Below are 24287 nucleotides of genomic sequence, written 5' to 3' on the forward strand. Positions count from 1 at the left end.
GTCTACTCAGTAATCTTCGTCTTAAGCACATGATAACAAGCAACGGAGCAGCCAGAAAAATAAATTGTTGAGTTATTTAGTGCCAACACGATTAGAGTCAAGAAACGCAGTAAAATGCCCAGCCCCTTAGTCGTCACGCTCGAAGGAACGCATGTAGTGCGTGGGAAGTATCGGAAAGATGCCTTACTCACACTTGGATTACACAATCCGAAGACAGCGCCGTTGTTACCAATAGATACCTAAGTAAACATATTTATGAGAAATCAAACACACAGGCGTAAAAGATCAAGCTCAATGTACACGTTACAAATTCATTTTGTTTTGATACCAAACTGAAACAGTGCAAAGTATTGTAGCTGATTCTCCAGAAATAATATTCCAAGAAAACGTTTTTAAGACCGTTGCGCAAGATGAGAATGCGGAATTCCTTAGAGTCATCATTCTATTAGGAAATGGTGGTAATAATTATGAAATATCCAACGTTAAAGAACAATCGAGGCGCTTAGTAAGATAATTAAGGCATTAAAGACAAAATAATTAGCTATCAGTGGATACATTGTCCGGTGTTACATACAAATTCCGCATTGCGAATACCATTACATGCATCCTTAGGTTTCTCACGTCCGATTTGCCTATACCCAGAGCACGCATTGTTGGCTCTCAGAGATTTCACTGACAACATGGAATTATGCATTAACGACCGGCTTCAGATACGCAGAAATATTTCTAATCAACCACCATCGCTAAGCCTTTAGAGACATTGATCTCAAAGACTTAAAACGCGTTGCCTGAGACAATCAAAGCTACCGGACTATCAGATCACTATAACAACTATCAGGGGACGAACTAGTACAATCACAACGTTGGAATGTGACTTAACTATGTATAGCCGCACTGAAACTGCATTCAGTCGATACAATTAAAGTAATAAACGCCGACAAACACAGGTAAAAGATCCCATTCGCTGTTTAATCGACGGTACATTGTCTTCCCTACTAACGAGACAATGAGTATTTTTTCCTCAGTTTACAATGCGTAGCTGTCGAACGCCGGTATCGTTACTTTTTGCTTCGACTTTTTGCAAAAGCCTCTCTTGTCGTAACTCAGGTGCCATTACACTTGTGTTGTGAGATCCGCTAAAACCGCAAAATGCTTATTCGCACGCAACTAGTTAAGATACTATGAGAAGCAAAGCCGCTTATTGCAGACTCTGAACGTTCAAGCGCTCGTTAAGACTAGTTCATTAAAGTTCAGGGGTAATACTGTGACATTGGAGAGAATCATCATAATAAGAATGAAATTTGCATGTAAAACAAAAACCAGTTTTTAAGTTGTCAACATTCCTGAGGTAAATAATTATATTCTGACAGATAACTGATTCGAGGGCACATTTTTCATAGTTAACGTTTAGGTTCCAGGTACAAGATTAATAGTGTATGCGTCGGAGACATGGCCGGGTTATTTTTAGACATAGTAAATTGGCTTAGTGGGTTGGTTTATTGTGTGCGTTTTGCACAAGTGGATGTCGAGTGACATCGACGATCCCCACTGATCCCCACACATGTAAGTACACTCCTTGGGAAATTTTGAGCTGTTATCTCGTTTTTAATAGCTAGTTATTATTCATTTCTAGCGTCAACTGGACTCTTGGTTCTCCATTTGGATATGGTCTTAATTTGTTCGTTGAATATGGCCTGAATTAACATCTCTCCAATTAATATTCATGTCGAAATAGCATGCAATTTGGATTTCTCTTTTCTTATACAAACAAACTTATTGGTATTGTTCTTTGTTAGATCTGTTATTTGAGATTCGTGTAAAATGTTTACAATCTTTGTTTATTTAATACCGTACTATGATTATAACCTCAAATCCACGAGTGAAGAAAAATTAACAACTTCAGCCGTTCAACAGGTTGTTAAAATAATTAACAGAGAAAAATATAAAATCCGCAGCTTAAACTCTGCATGCAAATCTGATTAGATTACCAACATAAGAGTTTTATATATCGTTACTTGTTTAGCAAGTCTCTTAGTACCGATGTCTCGGAATCACGGAATGCAGTTTGCCAAAAGGTTCAATAAAAAGTAACACTTTATGTTTCCTGCGGTCGAGGCGAATTTTATAGTAGTGTCATTGGACCGAGATCAGAAACCGGAGAACTTACTTAACTTCAACTGATACAGGGTTAGGGACTTTGCTGTATAGGTATAGTGGCTGGGCCGGATCTAGGGTAGAGCGAGTGGAGCGGCCGCTTTAGGCGCCGGATGGCAAGGGGGGCGCCAAAATGGCAAATGAGAAAAAAAAGTTTTAAAAGACGCGAGTGTGACTCGGGCCCAAAATACGGTTCGTTTTGCTTTTGGGTAAAAAGCTTCAACGAAGGGCGCCAAAATCCGATTTCGCTCTACCCTGATCAAGGACTCGGGCCGGCACTGTATAGTGGGTATTGAAATTTTTTTAAACAAAAGAATGATAGTAAACATTTAGATAAGTTACGAGTTAGGAGGAATTAAATGTTCAATTCCAGTAGCTTCCAAATGTCAGTTAATTAATGTAAGCAATAATACTAGAGGGAAATTGTGAAAGCGCTTATCTTCGGAGGATGTCCAAAATTACTGCATATTGTTTACTTTATTCTTACGGCATCGGCAGGGCCGGCAATTTGGAGATTTACTTTTTGTTTTATTCTTTAAAAAAGCCGTATGTCATTTACTTGAATTTTGAAGGAGAATTGTATACCTCTCAACGTGAAAAGAAGAGTGCATTGTTAATTCGATCATATTTTTTGCAAATAAATAAAGGGACTAGTAAAGCGTCTCCAAATAATATACTTAAATTGTATATCATACGAGTAGGTATATCGTTTTCACTCGTAATTTAGGTTTCCTTAACGTAGTAAATTCAGGAGTAGACTTTGATTGAAATTTTCGTGTTAATATCAAATATGCAACATTTTTAACGTACTTTTGAAATATACTTTAATATAACATTTAGTAGTTAAATTGTTTGAATACCACTAAAAGTCTAAAGCAATTTAAGATTCTGCTGACACAAGACTTCATTAGGTATGTTTGACATATACTGTATATATTTTGAGAAATAAATATCTGTTTGACATTGGATATTCTACATAAGTACCTAACGATACCAGCAAAGAAGAATCCATCATTGAAATGTATGCGGTTCCCATTGTGGTAAACGATCATAGGTATAATAATCATGCGTGTAGAGCCTGTGCGGAAAGAGAAAACCGTGGAATATAAGGGTACCAGTACCAATAAATTATTATGACTTCTCTTTCCGGACAGACTATACCTACCTACTGTGTGATACACATATATAAATAACATTTATAAATACGGAAATTATACTCATTTCGGCCCCCCTTCAATGCACCCCCGCACCCATAAGGAAGCAGTAGTGACTTCTTCATTTTAGGTTACCCTATATGAGGTTTTGCTGTACTGTCAGTTTGAGGAATGCAAGTGACGAATGCAAATATACCAGTGGTGTTAAGATGGGAGACGTCTTAGTTGGGCTACTCCAAGTCAGAGCGGAATGAGCTGATATTCAAAAACATCCACATATCGTGCAGTCTCTTCTAAAATGTACATTATTGCAAAATGCAACCGGATGATCTTCACTTCGAGATCAATAAGATGCTCACGATAACTGTACATTGCAGGTGCGTAAATTTTAAGGTCAACTTTTTAAGACAATGAGGCAGCTGTCGTTTAAAGTATGGTAAATAGATACGGCTAGAGACATGATCGGTATTTTATAGGGTTGTGTTGAGCACCTGCAGTGCGGCGCGGGGGTTTTGGGGGGAGGGGTGCCCACTTTAGAAAGGCGCGACCATCGCCGCGGGCCTGGGCCGCATTCTACGGCCTGTCATTCACACCGCACAACTTGACTATGCATTACATTCCATCTCCCACCGCTCTCCGCGCCGCGGAACCAGCGCACCTTACGAAACCAAGACATGCCACATTCATGCACCACATAAACGCTTCATCGAATTATTTCTACGCTGGTTCGACGGCTAATGCTACGAACCAGTTCCGTGGCCTCAATAATGAAAACCAACAAATGAACTCTAAACAAGGCACAACACATCACACAAAGCACATAAGGATAACAAATGATAATCATAATTTGTGTTTAGCTCATTTGTTGTCACTAAATTGTGGAATGTCGTGTGAAATCGACGAGGTCGCGCATAGTTTCCGACAGAGGGCGACGCGCGCGCGCGGAACGATCACTTTGTTTTTCACGATTTATTCTATTTTGAAACTGTGTTTACTTCTTCAGAGTTCACTGGGGCCTAGAGCATGATAAACACTTCTATCCCAGAGTTCACTGCGCGAAAATTCAATCGAAAAACGCTATAAATCGCATTGGAATGTGAAGTTTTGAAATGGGGCTCTCACGGGTTACCACTTCTCTTAGGAAAACTTACCTGTCCCGCGGGTCGATCCACGTCGTTTTTCTGCTGTTGTGGTCGATAAAATACAATTTCCCGTCAAAGTCCCTCGCGTAATCCCATCCGTCGGGCAAGGGTATCTCACCATTTCGTCTCCTTGGCATATTTCACTGATTAAATCCATTCAAACGAATAACGAAGCACACTCGCGAACTAGCTACACGGCCATGTTGAATACCTCATTATAAGGCGTGACGTCACGCAGGATCAACCAATGGCGGCGTAGGGCCCCCACGATGGAATGCGGCGCGTACGCGAGAAGTGAACAGCGCGCGGCGCGTCACTGCACCGACGTTTTTAAAACACACGACCGTACAGAGCGGCTCCGCTCCGCTGACTGAGGCGCCGCGGCCCACCACGTTATCAGCTCTCATGATAATACTCAAGCTACCTACTGTCTTTATGCATTCCTCTTCTAATGTTTACATTGCTACACAGTCAGTACACACAGCCCTAACACCACTACATATAGCCCTCACAGACACAGACACTAGACGAGCTATGTATTGCAAAAATTAACATACCTACCCATTCAATCTATTTACGATTCCGTTGTATAAATACGTATAGACAGGCGTGTATACCGCACATTCCACAGCGTATGTATGTATGCCTATACAAATTACTGATACTCGGCCGAGTAGGTACCAATAGCATAGCGCTATACTACGAGTAATAGCTATAGGTAATATGCAATGCAATGCAACTTAGTGCTAAGATTTGTGTTTGAAGACATGAACTGCTTGATGTGATTTTTATAGCAAGAACTTTCTTAATTTAAGTACCTACTTAAGGTTTTTCAGTTGTTGTCTTGGTCATTCAATTTCCGTACCCAAAGGGTAAAAACGGGACCCTATTACTAAGACTTCGCTGTCTGCCTGTCTGTCCGTCTGTCACCAGGCTGTATTTCATAAACAGTGATAGTTGACAGTTGAAATTTTTACAGATCATGCATTTCTCTTGCCGCTATAACAAATACTAAAAACAGAATAAAATAAATATTAAGTGGGGCTTTTTTGCCGTTTTTTGCGTAATGGTACGGAACCCTTCGTGCGCGAGTCAGACTCGCACTTGGCCGGTTTTTCAGCATTAGAAAAAGACTGCACGATTTTGACGTCTCTTTATTGATAAACAGTTTTGAAAAATAAGTCACAGCAATTATGCAACAATTATAAATCATATCATTTACATTATTTTGTTTTCATAGGGTTCATCCATTATTCCATTAATTACGTCACACGAATTTCAAGGTTTTTTGACCCCTCCCCGTCATTGTCACACTTGGTCACATTTGGCAAACCCCTCCCCCCGGTTTGTCTTGACGTCACATTTTTTTTCACGAAATCGACAAATCGAATTAAGTATTATTAATATTTTCCAGAATATTTTTAATAAAAGAATGTATGAATGATAGATAAATTCGTAGGTACTTACATAGGCAATACATGCCCTTAATAGGCGTTAGGAGTCGATCCCAGGACCTCCAGCTTCGTAGGCAGAGTCACTATCACTATTACACTACCGCTCAAAAGTATTTATATTAGGCACCCGCAATTTTCACCATACAATTGTATACAAAAATTATTTTCAAAATCATACTGTTCGATCGCAGGCTAATGACTCTCTTACATATTGGATTGAATTTTTATTTAGGTAAATATATTGAGCCTCAAATTGTTGCCAGACATCCTTTAAAATTTCGAGTTTACTTTATGCAACGATTTAATAAAAAACCCTTATGTACTAGTTCATACAAAATAAAACGATTTTGTACTGGAAAACGATTTATGGATTTTTTTACGCTTGCCATTTGGTAAACAGGCAATGTATACTACGAATATTCTGCACATCATTTTGAAGCTCGATATGTCTGTTAAATTAAAAAAGTAAACTCCACAAAAAACTGTTACCCGACTCAGTGCGACTTAGCGGTATAATTCTGAAAGTCGATTTTGTATACAATTGTATGGAAAAAATTACGAGTGCCTAAAATAGTTATGAGCGGTAGTGTAGGTGTAGGTACTGACTTACGCAGCGTACTACGTAAGCGAACAAACACGCGAACGCGAAGCGAAGCGATGCGGCGCGGGGTGAATCAATCCTTTGAACGCCGTGGGCCCGCCGCGCCGCTTCGCTTCGCGTTCGCGAGTTGTTCGCTTACGTATTACGCTGCAGAAACAGACGGTGTTTCCAAGCTACTTCTATGTAACATGCGTAGGTATTTGTGAATTATTCATGATTCTATTTATTTATCGATTGACGACAATATTCTTAGCATTCTAAGCAATCAAGAGTAATTTATGTTCCTTAAGATTGTTCGTGCGGTAAAGCTTCAAAAAGATTATTATCTATGATTATTACATTTTGATCTATTTCTACTCGATCAATCAAATGCGTACCTACGATTGATACAATAAATCAATAAATGACGCATGTGATTACCATACATCGGGGTTTTTGGTGCGGGAATGATTTGAGTAAGAGAAGAGGTAAACAGATGTTAGTCTGAGAAAACCTCATATTATGCCTAATGAATAACGACCTCTCTGTAAATTTTGTACTTACTATGATACAATTTTATTTTCACCACACAAGCTCGTTAAGACCCTCTTTACGTTTCAAAAACAGAAGGGAAAGTTGAAGTTTATTCACAAGAGTGGAGAAGTAGTTTGATGCAAATTTTGAGTTGATTTTTGATGTCGGCGAGTAGAATTGACTTTTAAATGAGATTTTCAATGACAAGTATTAAATAACGTTAATTTGGATTTGATTTGTAATGTTTTACAGTAAGTATTTTACTAGCGATGGTGTGGTTAAAAGACAAGTGTGAGTCGGATTCGCGCACGAATGGTCAGGGGCGTAGCTAGAGGATATGGCGCCCGGCCCGGGGCAGTCACCAAATATGTGCCCCCTGACGTTTCCCTGCTGCTGCCTTTTGCCCATTTTGGCGCCCCACCTTGGATGGCGCCCGGGGCACTTGCCCCCTCTGCCCCCCCGCCCCCCCCGCCCACTAGTTACGTCACTACGAATGGTTCCGTACCATTACGCAAAAAGCGGCAAAAAATCATGTTTGTTGTATGGGAGTCCCACTTAGATATTTATATTATTCCGTTTTTAGTATTTGTTGTTATAACGGCAACAGAAATACAGCGATGGTGACAGACACGGACAGACAGACAGCGGAGTCTTAGGAATAGGGTCCCGTTTTTACCCTTTAGGTACGGAACCATGTAAATGTGTTTCACTTTGTAGCATACTTTGTTTAAATATAAAAATTATGATTTTTAATTTAATCTTTTGTTTAAGTATTTAATTATTCATTAGGTAGAAACCTGCTAGAGTACATTTTGTTTTTTAAGTCTTTGGCTAATTTAACGTCAAACATTCCCGCACCGAAAACCCCGATGTATGGTGGTTACCACTACGGTGGATGCGTATGCCAATACTAGATACGAACCACTGAAATGATTGACATTTCCATCTTCACCACTTAAGACGGTTGGCAATTTGCAACTGTGCGTTTCTCCAAAACTTCCTGTCTCGCAAACCTTCAAGAAAAGAATGTACTCTCCTATCTTAAAGGCTGGCAACGCACTTGCAACACCTGGTGTTGCAGTTGTCCATGGGCGGCGGTAATTGCTTACCACCTGGCGATTCGTACGCTCGTTTTCCTTCTATATCATAAAATAATTTAGAGAAGTCTGAAAGCCGACAGCGAAGAGCTAGACTGCCGGAGACCGTCGAAGTAGAACGAGTAAGTAAACGCATCCCTATATCAAAACTAGTTCAGGCACTCAAAAGAAAACCACGCTAGTCCGAAACAGCTAAAAATCTAAGAGCGTGTCCATCAAAACTTAGCCGAACACTTTATCAACGCGTCTCTACGGCTAATAATGACGAAAAGAGTAGGTCAATAGGTAATTTCGACTATTCTTCGCCACGCGCGACTGGTTCCGCTGACAATGCTTGCCGATGACGCCAGGATGATACGAGATGACATAACGGCCTGGGTCATAATAAAATCATCATCACTGCATGATCTAAATCAATCTGATTTCTTGATGACACATCTGTTATTATCCAGTACGACAAAATAGTTTGTCTAGTTTTTACATCATGTTCAAGTGGACAGTTTAGTTGCTACATTGTACCTCTACCTAATACAAACGCAACACTGCCCTGAACTTGCTGTAAGGCGGTTATCAGATGAATCAGATCAGTCATCAGTCACACGTCACACTAGCTCGGCATCCGGAAACCGCAGTGTAATAACCGCCTAAGTAGGGATGTTTAGGGCGACACGGCTGCGGCAGTCCACGACGGCAGGAGAGGAGTAGGAGGTACTCTAGCACCCAGGACAATGAGTCTTTAAATTCAGCTCGTCGCAGCACGCAATATGAGATTAAATCGATTGGGAGATTTCGCATAGGTATCACATGACATGTTGTAGGTAAGTCGAATGTATAAGGCGAAGATCCCATGACGGAAATCACTTGTCGCTTCGCTTAATTTATTGTATCGTCGTCTATAATACTTCGAACCATAGGTATTATTTATGGTAGCGATGATTTTATTCATTTTTCATTAAAAAAATGTAACATGATCAAAAACACCATATATTTGGCATAAACCAGGATATGAGCTAATCTAAACCGACATTAAACGAATAAAGCGACATACCTACGATACGATACGCATCCATCACGCGACAAAAGTTCATCGATATTTATGTTCACATTTTCAGGCAAAAAAGCATTAATGTCAAAATGGGTCGATGGTGCTAACCAATAACCATGGGGCGGAGCTAACTATGGGGACGAATGGGCGCAGATGCCCCATCCAACTTCCAATGGATACCTACAAGGAGTACCTAAGTAAAAAAAAACCCTGATCATAGCGATCATCCTGAATCAGATCATTAAAGTTGTCGTCAATAGAACGTGCAAACAAACCATTATTTGCAAGTTCTATTGACGACGACTATAATATATATAGCATTGAGTTATTATTACTAATTATAGAGAAGCCATAATAAACAATAAAATTGTCGCAATCGCAAGTAAATACTACGTAGGGCCGTAGGCGAACAACACGCGAACGCGAAGCGGCGCGGCGCGGCGCGGGGTGAATCAAGCATTTGATACCTATAGAAGTGTCCTACGTCGGTGATCTCGTTGCGAACGCGAACGCCGTGGGCCCGCCGCGCCGCTTCGCTTCGCGTTCGCGAATGTTCCCTTACGTAAGACGCAGCGTAAGGCCAGGATTACACTCGTAAGTTTTACTTACGTAAGTAGGGACACAGCTATACTACAGAATGAGATATGAATATCGTTATCTCATTCTAGCAAATAGCTTTGTCCCTACTTACGTAAGTAAAACTTACGAGTGTAATCCTGGCCTAAGCGGCATGAAATTCATGGCACTTCGCGTTTAGGTCGCGAAATACACGCTCCGCTTCTATGGTTTGTTGTCAAAACGACAGCAACTCATGGCACAAAATACTGGTTCTCTGTGCCGGTTCTATACGTTCAATGCATATAATGCAATATAGTAGGATTTCCTTAATTACTTATATAACTAAAAAACCGGCCAAGTGCGAGTCGGACTCGCGCACGAAGAGTTCCGTACCATTACGCAAACAAACGGCAAAAAAATCATGTTTGTTGAACCCCACTTAAATATTTACCTATTTTATTCTGTTTTTAGTATTTGTTGTTATAACGGCAACAGAAATACATTATCTGTGAAATTTTCAACTGTCTACTGTCTAGCTATCACGGTTGATGAGATACAGCCTGGTGACAGACGGACGGATGGACGGACAGTGGAGTCTTAGTAATAGGGTCCCGTTTTTACCCTTTGCGTACGGAACCCTAAAAACGAATGCAATTCACTTACCAATTTTGCCAAACACGTAGATACTGCCACACTTTATTACGTGTAAGTAAATAAAAGCACTGAACCCTGTTATCTTTATTTATTTATTCATTGACCATTTCATAAAAATCACTACACCTGAAACGGATACTCACTCACGTCCACGTCAAAATTTCAAAATAAAGCGTTTTTTTTTTGCGAATAGGTAATGTCCAATTATGCCAGTTTATAATATATTTTTGTTAATTTTTTTTAGTTGAATTAAAGAATTTACAGTATACAAAATTAAAGTAACGATACTATTTTGATGTATTCAGTGTCGAACTATTGTTATTTCATATTTTGGTAATAAATCCATATTTTTTACTTATTCTGAGATACAACTTGGATACAACGATACAACCAAGATACACATACAACGCAACTTAGTTTTTTAGAGAATTTTGCTTAGAATGGAGCGTTCTGTTCTGTTAGCAAAAACGTATTAACGCAATTTGCACCATTTAGCATTGTGCTTAGACGAATTTAAAAATGTAATCTTATCACAAAACATTATGGTTCACTTTTGAATACTTAATACGCACTGAAATATCATATAAAACTTTGCGTACATCTTATTCTTGTCAATCTTGGCTGATTTGTCAAATCTTTGTCAACACGTAGCCTGATTTCACTAAAATCTCGGTGTAAAGTTAAAATTACATCAAAAAGTGCATAAATTTAACCATGCCGTCGAGTGATAGTGATGATTTCGAGAGTGCGGACGAGGGTCATGGTAGCGTGGAAAAGAAAGAGAGAAAGAAACGACTCTCATCGTCGAATTACAGTGACAATACTGTAGAATCTGACCAAGAACCGAAGAAACCAGCTGCCACGCTAGGGAAAAAGCATGTAGAAACTAAAGAAGTGAGTAAGTTTGTTTCCAGAATTAGCCAAAACCGAACTAAGATACTTATAATTATGTCAATACAGTACAGTGTATACTACAAAGGACTCGTGATATTTTCTTCTGCAACGTTAATTGTTATACTCGTGTTGTACAAAGAAAAGTCGAAAAGATTAAGACCTTATTACAGAGATCTTGAATGATTTTCAGGAAAAAGAAACAGATGGATGGGGAGACGGCTGGGATGACATAGATCCTGAGCCAGAACCTAAAAATGATCCTAAAAGTACTGCACCTTCAACTAAAGTGGATACCAAGACAGATAGCGGCAAATCACGAGACAATGGCTGGGACGATTTTGATGACTGGGGGATTGACGAGACAAATAAAAATGTAAGTATGAAATATTGTGATGCCGAGACAGTGGTATGTCACTTAATTTTTGGGCACACTCAGGTTGCGACTGCTCTGAGCAGTAATAAAAAAAACTCAATGAAGGAAACTCAAAGGATTGCAGCGATTGCAGTACACGCACCACAAGTGTTGAAGTGCATGTAGTGGCACTCTCAGAGCAAGAATACCTTCAGCATATAATCTGTCTTTTGGTGCACATACTCCACCACTTTAGCAGCCATGGCGGTGTGATGCAGGCGCAACACATCCAGCGCCTTGGAGTAGCAATAATAAAAATTGATACACAGTCTAGAGAGAGAAAGAGATACTGTGTGAGGCTATGTGTATGTTATAAGCAGTGACAATGTGACTTATGACTTTCCTCTGTGAAATGGCTGTTTTGTTAGATAGTGAGAATTCTGTATGTAGAACTATAATCTATTCTGTGTCAAGATGTACTTACAGGATGCAGGGATGATTACAAGCACGAGGTCCCTTCAGAATTGTCTTATGCGGGTTCTACTGCATTTGTTATTCTCTATGATGCGATCATGTCTTCTCCTATGCAACCAAACAAGGCAACAGAGAGAAAGAGGGGTAAAATGATTTAATATGCCATCGTAAAATCCACACAATTACTGGTTTCAGGAACCTAAACCACAACCACAGCCTCCAAAACCTCAGCAAGCTTCAGCACCAAAAACACAGCCCGAAGCGGACATTAAGGCAGTGACAGATCGTCTGGCAGAATCTGCCAATAAGAGCAGTTGGGGCTGGGGGTGGGGTGTGGATTCTTTGCTGAGCTCAGCTACTGCTGGTATCTCTACCATCACCAACCAGGTTTCTCAGGTAGGCACCTCTTTTTTCAAAAACATGATATCTCCTAGCTTAGAGTAAGAGATGACCCCGAACCTACAGGGTACGTTCTAATCTCAAAGGCCCATGTTAAGCCTACGGCTTAATCTCGGGGTCTTAAGGGCTTACAGTGTCTTCGGGATTTATCAATCAATCAATATTATACAGTATCTCTCTGACCATGAGGCTTTTAAATTCAGGGCTCGATTCTACTCGCTAAACTGAGCTACTTTTATTACGGGCCCAACCCTAATATCGCGAATTTTTTTTTCGCTTTTCCATAGAAAACGTCGACATCTGATCAGCCAAAATGTATGAAAAAGCCAATTTTTTTTCACGATTACGGGGTTGGTTGGTGTAGTCAAAGATAGATATAACTCCGTAATAGATGGATACAGTCTAAGGAAAAAACGTGCCTCGAAAATCAAGAAAATTTGATTCTCGTTCAGAGGGCGCTACTAGCTTTGGCCAACTGTCGTATAGATGGCGTTGACGGTTTCGTTTGTTATTTAACAATTTTAACGCATATCAGTGAAAGAACATGGGTCAAAATCATAAAAATAATTAATGTAAATAAAAAAAATCATTTATCCATTAAATACATTTTATCGTATTTTTATAAATATTTATTTTTAGTTTTAAAGTGTGTCGACAGATGGCATTGAATTTACTGGGGTTACAAAATTTACTATGACAGTACCGCTCTAGTATAAGTTACTCTATGGTGTAGTAGTGTTTCTACTTGAAATAACACAAATTAAAATATTCTCATAAAAATAATTTAATTTGTTTCCTATTAGCATATTTTCATATTTAGAAAAAAATACCATCATACATTCCAGGGCATCTCAACAGTCCTGGAAACTGGCATAGGCGCACCGGATCCAGAGGAACTAGCCAGAAAGGCCAGGGAGAGTGGAGCCAGGACAGACGGACCTGAGGAAAGAAGGGAGAAGGCAGAGGATGCTGGCGATGCTTTCCAGCTGGGTAGTCTGCTGTCAGGGGTTACTAAGTTTGTGGAGACAACTGGTATGTTATGTATTTAAGCCCGGTTCACATTTGTCTGACGTGTCGTATTGTGTTGAGTCGTGACGCATTTAATATGGTTGCGTTCACATTTGTCTGATGCACGCTGTGTCAGACAGTAAGCTCAAGAGGCTTGTGTTGTGGGTACTCAGACAATGATATATTAATATACAAATACTTAAATACATACATAGAAACCATCCATGACTCTGGAGCAAATATCTGTGCTCATCACACAAATAAATGCTCCTACCTGGATTCGAACCCAGGACCATCAGCTTCATAGGCAGGGTCACTACCCACTACGCCAGACCGGTCGTCATACATGTTACACTTATTTTAGGATATTTACAAGATTTTATTTAACTTGCCCTGTTAGTATGTATGTAGGTTTGTTAGTTAGTGTGGGTCAAATCTTGGAAGCTAAATTTGACCCACTTCCCGATTTCCGATTGGGCTGAAATTTTGACAAATGAGAAATCAAATGACAATGCAATATTATGATGAAATGGAGCTGATTTGATGATGGAGACAGGAGGTGGCCATAGGAACTCAGTGATAAAACAATGCTACCTAATTGTGTTTGGGGTTGTTAGAATTGTCTCGATGAGTATTAGTTTACCTGTGGAAAGAAAAGCTTGTACCAAAAAAATTTTTTCTTGTCAAAAACTTCATTGCAAACTAGATTTCAATTTTTTATCAATGTCTGATTTAGCTGAAAAAGCTTGCCAATTTAACTGGTGACAGACAATGCAATGTTATACTACATTTAAAATTGTCTGATGATGGAGACTTATTGTGGACATATAAAATATATTAATAACGGGTCACTCACGTGTTCTAAGTCGAAAACGCTCGACATGTTTCACTCCGTACCGAGGAGCGTCATCAGGAGCTTATTGTGGACATTAAATATTACGCATTGAATTTGGGCTTGTTAAACTAGTTTTGTTAATAACCTATTCTGAAAGTAGAGTGTATCCTGTGTATCTCAAGTAGAGTACAGACGGCATTATAAGCTGTATTTTAAATGAAAACTTTCATGATAAATTTTGATTGCTCTTACATAAATTATATTTCTTTATTTAACTTTACTTCAAAACCATCAATTAAACATCATCGAGTTGAGGCAAGGAAACGGAGGGGGAGACCGTACATAGATCAAGTAAAGGAAAAATCATGACCATATCAGGCTGTCAATATACAAATTTGGCAGACTTAAATCCTTAAGACATTCTGTACATGTAATAACATTTACATTCTAGGTACAAAAGTAATATCCGGCAGCCTAGACACTCTAGAAACTATAGGTAAAAAGACCATGGAAGTGCTCCAAGATGGTGACCCCGGGCTAGCCAAGAAACGGGCCATGCTTGGTCTAGACCCTAGCGTCAAACCGGTTCTGTCTCAAGTGCTGAGGGAGGCTAAAGCGAGAGCTGACGAGGAGGACAGAGCGAGGGAGCGGAAGAGAGAGGCGAAGGAGGTGCACTATGAGAACCTGTTTGATGACTTTGAAGGTTAGTTCAGAGTCTGAAAGCCTAGACTTAGAGTTCGCCAAAATAGAAATGAATTTGGTTTTTAAGCTAAAATGGTGTCAAGCCTGGATGCTTGAGTGGTAAGCGGAGCCTATAGATATTATATTTTGCTGTCTTGGTGTCACATGCCCGCAGGCGTTGTTGCCAACTTCATATAAGCAAATTGCTGTATTGACATCTTAGGGACAAATGCAGGTTACTAGCCTACTACATATTAGAGTGAGACATATAATAAGAGTGCATCACGCTCTTAGCGTATATTACTAGAGTGAGACAGGTGTCATGTTGCTTAGCCTACTACCTATGTGCTTTGCCACCATCGTTACACCTTTGTGTTTCTTAGCGAGAGATATAATTGAACAGAGGCATTTTATGTCGGTATATCAATGTTAAATATGAGTTTATTCTGATTTTCCAGGTCTAGTTCACCTCGAAGCCCTGGAGATGCTATCCCGGCAAGTCAGCATGAGAATAGACGAGCGAATACGCAGCGCTGACCCTGACAAGAGACAAGATATTAAGGAGACACTACAGCAGGTTGCTGGTATGATGTCTTATCATATTTTTATTCTAGACTTTATCTGTAATTGAAACTATCTGGGACTTAAATTTCACCTAAATATGTTCAGTGGATTAAGCGTGTACAGGTAACAAACAAACATACAGCGTTACTGTCGCATTTATAATATTAGAATAAGAATTTTTATTTAAAAGAGAAAACCTTATTAACATTTGTCAATGTCCTGTGGCCCCACACTAGGCTATGCCTGACACGTGGTATCCGGATTCGTAACATACATTTTGGACCCGGGTGTGTCTTTAAACTACGTCTAAAAGAGAGGTATGGGCACTGTGAATGTCATCTCGCTTTGTGTGGTAGGGCACAGCACAGCGGATGTTATACCAGATCTAGAGCAGAGCCCAACTGGGGAAGTACCTCCACCTGACAGAAAACCTTCTTCTTCTTTCCCTGTTCCCTTTATTTGGGGTCGGGCCTCCTCACTCTTCTGCGCCAAGCAACTCTGTTTTGGGTTGTCTCTTTTGACATCTGGGATCTTTTGAGGTCTCTTTCTATGTTTGACCACCAGGTCGAAGGACGGCGGCCTGGGCCTCTCTTCTGTTCTGGAATTTTTAATGCGACTTTGACGACATGATCCTGACAGAAAACCGCAGCCAAATAACACTAGACCCTACTCATAGTGTCATGTTCCTGCCGGTGAGTAAGGTTGCCAGAGCTCAACGAGGGTGCGGTCGTGTTAGGGTCGGCAACGCGCATGTAACTCCTCTGGAGTTGCAGGCGTACATAGGCTACGCAGACTGCTTAACACCAGGCGGGCCGTATGCTTGTTTGCCACCGACGCAGTAAAAAAAAAAACAGCCAAAGGTTAGGTAAAAACTAGGTAACATTATTAAGAGCGAAGTATTTACGTTTAATAGTAAAGAAATTACGTACTTAATGCAAAGTAAGAAAAAGTTTGTCTGAGTGTATGTACACCTCATTAATAGCGATTTTTCACGAAACACCTGGAACTGTTTCTATCAAATGTCCCGAAATTGTTCTAATTTACCTTTTTTTTATAATTAAAATATTTATTTCCATATTGTCATTATTCATTCAGAACTTTGTGAAATGCCCGAAGAAGAAGAGGAAGACGAAGATACTGACGAAGGTGCTTCGAAGGCAGACGCGTTCCACGAGAGGCTCCAAACAGCTACAAGGGACATAGGCTTAAAACTACAGTTCCAGCCCTTGGTTAAGTAAGTACAATTAAGTGCTGTTCTTATGGACTTTTGTGTTTCGAACGAAGTTCCTTATCGGACGGTTGGCGGACACTAGGCGAAAAAAAGTGTACAGGGGCCCACTGACTAACAGTCCGCCGGACGATATCGGCCTGTCAGTTGTTCGGAACTGTCAAATTTTTGTTCTAACTGACAGGCCGATATCGTCCGGCAGACTGATAGTCAGTGGGCCCCTTAAGATTTTGCCGTCACAACCCATACGATTGAGAAAGAACGAGAATGAGAATGAGGATGAGGATGACGGACACGGACACGAAGAACATGAACATAACATAACAATGAGCATGAGAATGAACACGTCACCAGCCTTTCTTAACTTTGTTCCAACCGAGTGTTCCACACACTCACCATTTTTTTGTACATTAGCTGACTAGAATGCTTTAAAAAATATTACTAAATATTAGAGTTATTTAGGTAATAAGACTGTAGCAGAGTATTTTTTGAAAACCTTTATTTGGGTGGCGAATTTGTAAAATAATCGGAGACGGAAATATGAAAACAAGTTATATTCGAAACGAAATGAGTTCCAACTGGAGGGAACGTTCATAAAATGTAGGAGGCAGCGCTAGAGCTCCCTGTTTATATCGTTATACATGTTAAATTATTCGCAACTTAAAATTTTATCAGTACTCCTGCTTGTTATATTTAAATATAGAGTCTGAAACTCGCCATATTGTTACATGTGTACCCTTTTACTTCCAGACAATACACAGAAGTGCTCGACTGGCTGTCATCGGACGAAGCAGCAACAGAGAAGGCGGTATACAAGCGCTGCGTCAGCGGGCTAGCTGCCGCCACCGCCGCCGCCGTCGAGGTATATCTCCACCTACTTATATTGTAGACTTTACTTCCAGACAATACACAGAAGTGCTCGACTGTCCTCGCTGTTGAGGTAATTCATTTTGAGGACTGCTTTTATGACGACTTGTTTTAAGATGCAGTGGCTCAAGAACGCGCGGAGTTTTTAAAAAGTCTTATTGCTTTTTAGATCACAATACGGTTGCCCAAAGTTTTATTAGCAATCTGGAGGCTTTTCTCTAGGGACTTGAGCGATTCGTACCCCGAGTTTCTGACTTTCGCTCGATAGAAAAAAATCACAAACTTAGGTCTAAAATGCAGTTTTAAAATATTAATGTCGCACAAAAACTAAATTAGAAAATTATTTTTAAATAAGTCATTGGCAAAAATTTCATTTTTGGTACAAGCTTTTATCGCTGACTGTACTACTTTCCACAGGTAACTAATACTCATCGAAACAATTCTAAAAACCTCAAACACAATTAGGTTTCATTGTTTTATCACAGTTTTTTATCACATCCTGTCAGATCAGCTCGATGGTACCGTAACATTGCATTGTCACCCGGCTTACATATGTATGCAATTTTCAGCTTCATTGGAAGTCAGGACGTCACCCTAATTGAACAATAGCACAGAATAAATAATAGTACTAGGTACAGAAGTTTCACTCTCTAACAAGACGCGTCTATTACGACAGATATGACCGCTAGGTGGCGCAGGCGCGAGCAGGCGTCCGTTCCTTAGCGGTGCGCGGCAATTACTATGGCTAAAATTGGGGTGGGCCGCATGTACTTGTAGCGACGCGACGAAATCGCTGAGTGAGCCACGCCTGACAATAGGGAATATTAAGCGAAACTCTACGCAGGGGGCGCCACTACCACAATCTGAGGGTCTATCGCGAAACAAGAAGGTCTCTAAATTAATTTTTAACAAGGAGAAACGTCTGCGATCGACGCTATTAAGCTTAGAATAAATTTAAGTGGAAAAATTACTGCCTTGGGTGAGGCCGTGAGTTCAAGTCTCACCCAAGGCAGTAATTTTTCCACTTTTAAATTTATTCTAAGAAGATCTCTGTTTCGTTATCTAACATCTCTGTCACTCTTGCATATTCGAGGTACAAATTTCGGATTCGCGTTTCCCGGAAGGTCGTCTGTAAACAAACCGCCTTGATACATCAATGTCATGTTTTATTATCTCTGAAAACTTGTCAAAAAACTGTTAAAGTCACAGTATGTTTATGTTACTCTATGGTTTACGAAAGGGGTTAGCGCTGCACTCTGGTGGCAGAACATTGCAGTAATACCCCCTATTAACTAAAGTGTATGGAAACTTTACAGGTATATCACAAGGCGGCTGAGATGTTGCTGGTCAAGACCCGAAGGTCCACTGCAGACGAAGCAGATGCATTAACGCAGTAAGTGATATTTTGATTAACTACGTTACCGTACAATGCAGCAGTTGAACCTCGTTGAGCCATAGTATAAACAGGGCAAAGTATGTTATTTTCATACAACGCACCGCGCGCGACTTGTATGTGTGCGCCATAGTATCTAAGCGTCGCCGCACGCACACTCAAACAAAATCTCGAGCCCGTTTCTCAGTGCGCCAGTCCAGATTTTGTTAGAACACTCTAACTGCGGCGACTCATAGATACTTATGGCGCACACATACTTTTAACTATGGTTGAGCTGTCAAAACGAAATGTAAGATATCACCTGCAACCTCCTTTACTTGTATTCCTATTACTTTTTAGCAAATAACTATCTAAGGCCGCTTTCCCACTGACGTCCAGTTTTTTGCGGGTGCGGTTTTCTACAGGATCCAGTTTTCTGTAGTATGCGTGCAGTATCCCGCAAACAGAATGCTCGTGTGAACGTTACTATATTAGCACGCCTACACCTTTGGCCTATTCTCGGCTAGATGGCAGATTAACAATTTTAACATGTATCAAGAACATGGGTCAAAATCATATAAAAATAATAAATACAAATAAAAAACAATACACAATACAATTTTTGGTATTTTTATACATTTTAATTTTTTGTTTTAATCATGTGTCGGTAGATGTAAGTAAATTTACTGTGACTACAAAATTTACTATGACAGTAACGTCAGTAACCCTCTATACTATATATTATTTTTGCTATTAGCTAGGTGCGAGAGTGGTGGGGGCACTAAAGCGATGATTGCGCTCGAAATCAAAAATATTATCTTTCGTGGTCTCAATTTCCTATTAATGGACATCTTTCGACTTATCTTCTTTCTTTTCTTAACTGGCAAATAAAATTTATCCCATTTGCTCTACGTATGGCAGTGGCGCAGTCCTATGAAATTTAAAATTTTCCCACGCCCTACTTTATAGTGCGTTGTAGTGTGTGTGTGTTATTGTAGTGTGTAGTACAGTGGAATCCGTTTATTATGACTCCGCTTCCTAACCTAACTTCGCACAGTAATTGCGTCATAGTAAGCGGTTGGTCAGCCGCTTACTATGACGCAATTACTGTGCGAAGTTTGGTTTTCATATACAATTCTTTGTGACAAAGTCGGATGTACGGTTATACAGACACATTCGCTGGGTTTCGTGGCCGTCCCCACGTCTTTCCCTGCGAGGACGTTTGGTGCGTGCTTGGCGTTTAAGTTGTTTTAGTTTTGATTATCGGTAATCACAAAGGAATTTAAGATTAATTTGGAAAAATTAACAAACATAAGAAGTTAATCCACTATGCTTTATATGGCATTCGCTTAGTGTGTGTCACTTCCCTTCGATGTCATTATAAGCGGATTCTACTGTAGTTGTATTTCCCCCACTGTCTTACACACCGCCAACATGGTGACATTATATTTTTTTTAGCAAAAACTTGTTTACTTTCAGAATGACGGTGGTTCTAACCAAGCATATAAGTGAACTAGCAACGCTCTTCACCGAGAAGCTGAACTCCTTGGATGCTGAGAACAAAGAACAAATCAATACGTACATCACTAATATATTTTTAGAGGTAATGTCATTACTTAATTTCGTTGCTATGCCTTACATAATTAGTAAAGTGATTGTATCCCCTGTAATGCGTATGCGTATGTATGTCAGTTCGAGTCTTACTATTGGGTCGAATATATTTTTATTGCGATCGTTGTTTGTCTTTATTATTACCAGATTAAAGTTCCAAAAAAAGTTCCATCTATTAATATTGATTTATCATTATTAACCCATAATAAAATAAGATGTCGTTATGAATATTATCCGTTCCTGGTGTTCGTTCATTCAAGCTCATAACAAATTAGAACGTAAGTCTGTGTATGTCAGTACATATTTAGAAAAACGTTAAGTACATGTAGTTGTTTATTGTTTCAGGCTGGCAACAGTTCGACATACATCCAAAATGCATTCCAGTTAGCGCTGCCAATACTGCAAATAGGTGCCGTATAGAAAAATCAAGGAATTGCAAATACTCAGGTTACTTATGACCTATGATGTCACTTTCTGTAAGCACGATCTATTGATGTGCCGTCGTAATGTTTCCAAAATTTCGGATACTTCTCATATTTTTGTGTGGGAATCGAAATTTTTCATTTACAGAATGAAATTCTCCTTTGTTTCCCGTAATGTTTCCTGAAATTTCCGAGAACTTTCCAAATGTTTTGGAAACTTTCCGCAACTAGCACATCTCTTAATTGTAGTAGTTGTAGACCTACCTGTTACTAAATTTGTATGAGAGCGCCATGTGGTGACCACGAATCTTTTTAAATGGTAGAGGTATAACAGTTAGGTGTGGTCTATAGGGCCCGGAATTTTGCGTGCGACTACTGACATATTTAAGGGAAAGAGCACTGCTTTATATCGATATTATCAGTCTTACTTTATCGATGCGGTTAATTTATCTAAATAAAATAACACTTGTGACCAAATACCTACTTAGTTTGTCAACTCGTTATAAAATGTAGTTTTTCGTAATTATACTCATTTCAAGAAAGCAAATGAAACGGGTTAAACTTTCCGATATTTCTAACTTTTTTCATCATCGACCATTAATAAGAGTACTTACATTATCATCAGAAAGTTCGTGGTTTTATTTAATAAAGACACAAATAAGAAAAATCTCGATTTATCGATAACATCGATAAACAGTGGCGTTCTCTCCCTAAAGGGATATCAGTCCGCCGGACGATATCGGCCTGTCAGTTAGAATTAGAATTAGGTGGACTGATAGTCAGTGGGCCCCTTAAGACTTGTCAAAATCCGCACCCAAAATTCCGGGCCCTAGTGATATATGTACACATTATATGTAGCCATATACATATGTACACTGAAGCGGACAGTTTAGTACCCTTTTTGCCAATAAAATTTAAACCAAATAGGGGAGGGAAAGCGGTTCGAAGGAGAGGATAAAATTCAATAACTGTGTCTTACGCAAATTATAATCTAACAATATTGACTTATTGTCACGTTGACATATAATAGGAGATCGGGCTAAAATTGAAATAATTTGACATTATTACATGATACAGTCGAGTTTATAAAAGTATATACATTTCTTCACCTTAATCCTTTGCAATAAGGTGAAAAAATGTATACATATTTATGTACTCGACAGTACAAAAAATCAAAAATACTCGGAATAAAACAAACGGAACATATTCCTGCACTTTTAACTATTTTTGATCTTACGAGAACCTATAAAAGAGTAGGTTTGACTCCTCCGTCATGTGACGTCATACGTTGCTAATTCATACAAACTTCATATTGACAAATAGTTTCCATTTTCACATTACATCAAAAGTAATTCATTTCTAGCCAGTCCGATAACATGTAGTATGAGCGTTAGCCTTTATACTCGTAGGTACTATCAAAGATAGATATAACTCCGTAATAGATGGGTACAGTCTAAGAAAAAAACGTGCCTCGAAAATCAAGAAAATTTGATTCTCGATCAGAGGGCGCTACTAGCTTTGGCCTACTGTCGTATAGATGACGTTGACGGTTTCGTTTGTTATTTAACAATTTAAACGAATATCAGTGAAAGAACTTGGGTCAAAATCATAAAAATTAATGCAAATAAAAAAAAATCATTTATCCATATTTAAATACATTTTATAGTATTTTTATAAATCTTCATTTTTAGTTTTAAGGTGTGTCGATAGATGGCAGTGAATTTAATGTGGTTACAAAATCTACTATGACAGTACCGCTGTATCTTATTATATCCTCCTTGGTACTATAAATATGTACATTCGAAATTGTAAGTAATTATTATATTATTGAATATTTACGACAAGGTAGCATTTCTTTTGTAAAATAGATTTTATTTCATTCATTAGTATGTGGGTAAGTCTATAATAATTTAACAAAATTTCTACAAGGAGTTGATGATATTCCAGTTTTTGATAGATACTTTGAGACCACGTTTCTCAAAGTATCTATCAAAACTGGCCAAAATCGTTGGCCTAATTTAGAATTTATACTAATCGACAAAATATTACGAACTGCTTGTAATGTATCAAATGTATGTAACCTGTCACATCAAATGTTCCTGCTCCAAAACAGCAGTGCCGCTTAACGTGGTTATCGCACTGATACTACACGCCGGTAGAAGCGAGCCAGCGCTATGCACGTATATAGCGATGTCCCGCTCGCACACCAGAGCGGCGTACGGATTACAATATGCGAGGATAACCTCGCATCTGGTATTGTTTCGACTGTAGGTCGAAGGCTACTATATGTACAGGTTGTTTATTTAGTCATCTGCAATAATTTACGGGCTGAATAGATAGGTCATACTGAGCAACTTTTACTTTGGGACCAACCCCGAAATCGCGGAAAAATAATTACTCTCCCATAGAAAATGCCAAGGTCAACCAAAATGTATGAAACAGCCAATTTTTTTTCGCGATTTCGGGGTTGGTCACATAGTTAAATTTGCTCAGTATGACCTATATATTTTCCCCGTAAATTACTGCAGGTGACTAAATAAACAACCTGTATAGTAGCAGTCCATAATATATGTGTTATGCCATTCGCACATAGTTTTTTTTTTCTTTTTTAATCAACTAAACACAAACTCCATTAACCTTTTGAGACCCGTCGGCTCCCTAGGTAGCTATATTTACTATATTTACTAGAATATGGGTCCGGGTCTCGAAAGGTTAAATAAGTGACTTTGACGACACAATGATTCTTTATTCGTACATATTTGGTTCTATAAATGTTTTGTACAATATTGTGATTGTAACATAGGACAATAATAATATATTATATATTATAATTTTTACAATCTGAATTTATTTTTTACAATATTATGGTAGATAAAATAAATATGCTGTTGTTTCAGTTCATTATGAATTACTTTACCCAATGATGCACAAATATTACATGGAAATAAAATAACGCTTTAAAATCGCAGAATAAAAAATAAAATAAAAACTAAATAAAATGACTAATAAAAAAATAATAAAATAAAACGACTGCACGAACAGAGTTTATTATACGCTTTCAAAAGAACTATTTCTTTCAATAGAGCTCATCCATTAATTACGTCACACGTTTAGGGGGGAAGGGTCAAGAAAATGTGACATGTTGTGACAAGGGGGAGGGGGAGTCACACACTTTGTGACGTCACTTTAACTACATATGTAACCGAAA

General features: G+C 39.0%; 2 protein-coding genes and 1 long non-coding RNA gene across 3 annotated transcripts in view; 1 reads left to right on the forward strand and 2 right to left on the reverse strand.

Annotated features, from left to right (window-relative positions):
• LOC134747248 (protein kibra) overlaps positions 1–4934 on the reverse strand; it is a 107979-nt gene extending 103045 nt beyond the window's left edge. Inside the window, exon 1 of the mRNA XM_063681855.1 lies at positions 4460–4934. Within this exon, the coding sequence (XP_063537925.1) occupies positions 4460–4587 (128 nt within the window). The 5' untranslated portion in view covers positions 4588–4934. The remainder of the gene's footprint in view (positions 1–4459) is intronic.
• The window catches only part of LOC134747300 (uncharacterized), a 336530-nt gene extending 320101 nt beyond the window's left edge, over positions 1–16429 (reverse strand). Inside the window, exons 1-2 of the long non-coding RNA XR_010128310.1 lie at positions 16203–16429; positions 15854–15998 (exon numbers count right to left, since the gene is read on the reverse strand). This is a non-coding gene — a long non-coding RNA (uncharacterized LOC134747300). The remainder of the gene's footprint in view (positions 1–15853; positions 15999–16202) is intronic.
• LOC134747260 (protein FAM114A2) lies at positions 11064–21770 on the forward strand. Its single transcript, XM_063681874.1, has 11 exons — positions 11064–11266; positions 11457–11639; positions 12288–12488; positions 13337–13523; positions 14786–15037; positions 15474–15599; positions 16675–16813; positions 17558–17669; positions 18991–19067; positions 20526–20649; positions 21003–21770. The coding sequence occupies exons 1-11, from the start codon at positions 11087–11089 to the stop codon at positions 21075–21077; spliced, it is 1656 nt and encodes a 551-aa protein (XP_063537944.1). The 5' UTR covers positions 11064–11086; the 3' UTR covers positions 21078–21770.
• The last annotated feature ends 2517 nt before the right edge of the window (positions 21771–24287 follow it).

The sequence above is a fragment of the Cydia strobilella genome, chromosome 14, assembly GCF_947568885.1.
Source record: "Cydia strobilella chromosome 14, ilCydStro3.1, whole genome shotgun sequence".
NCBI lineage: Eukaryota > Metazoa > Arthropoda > Insecta > Lepidoptera > Tortricidae > Cydia > Cydia strobilella.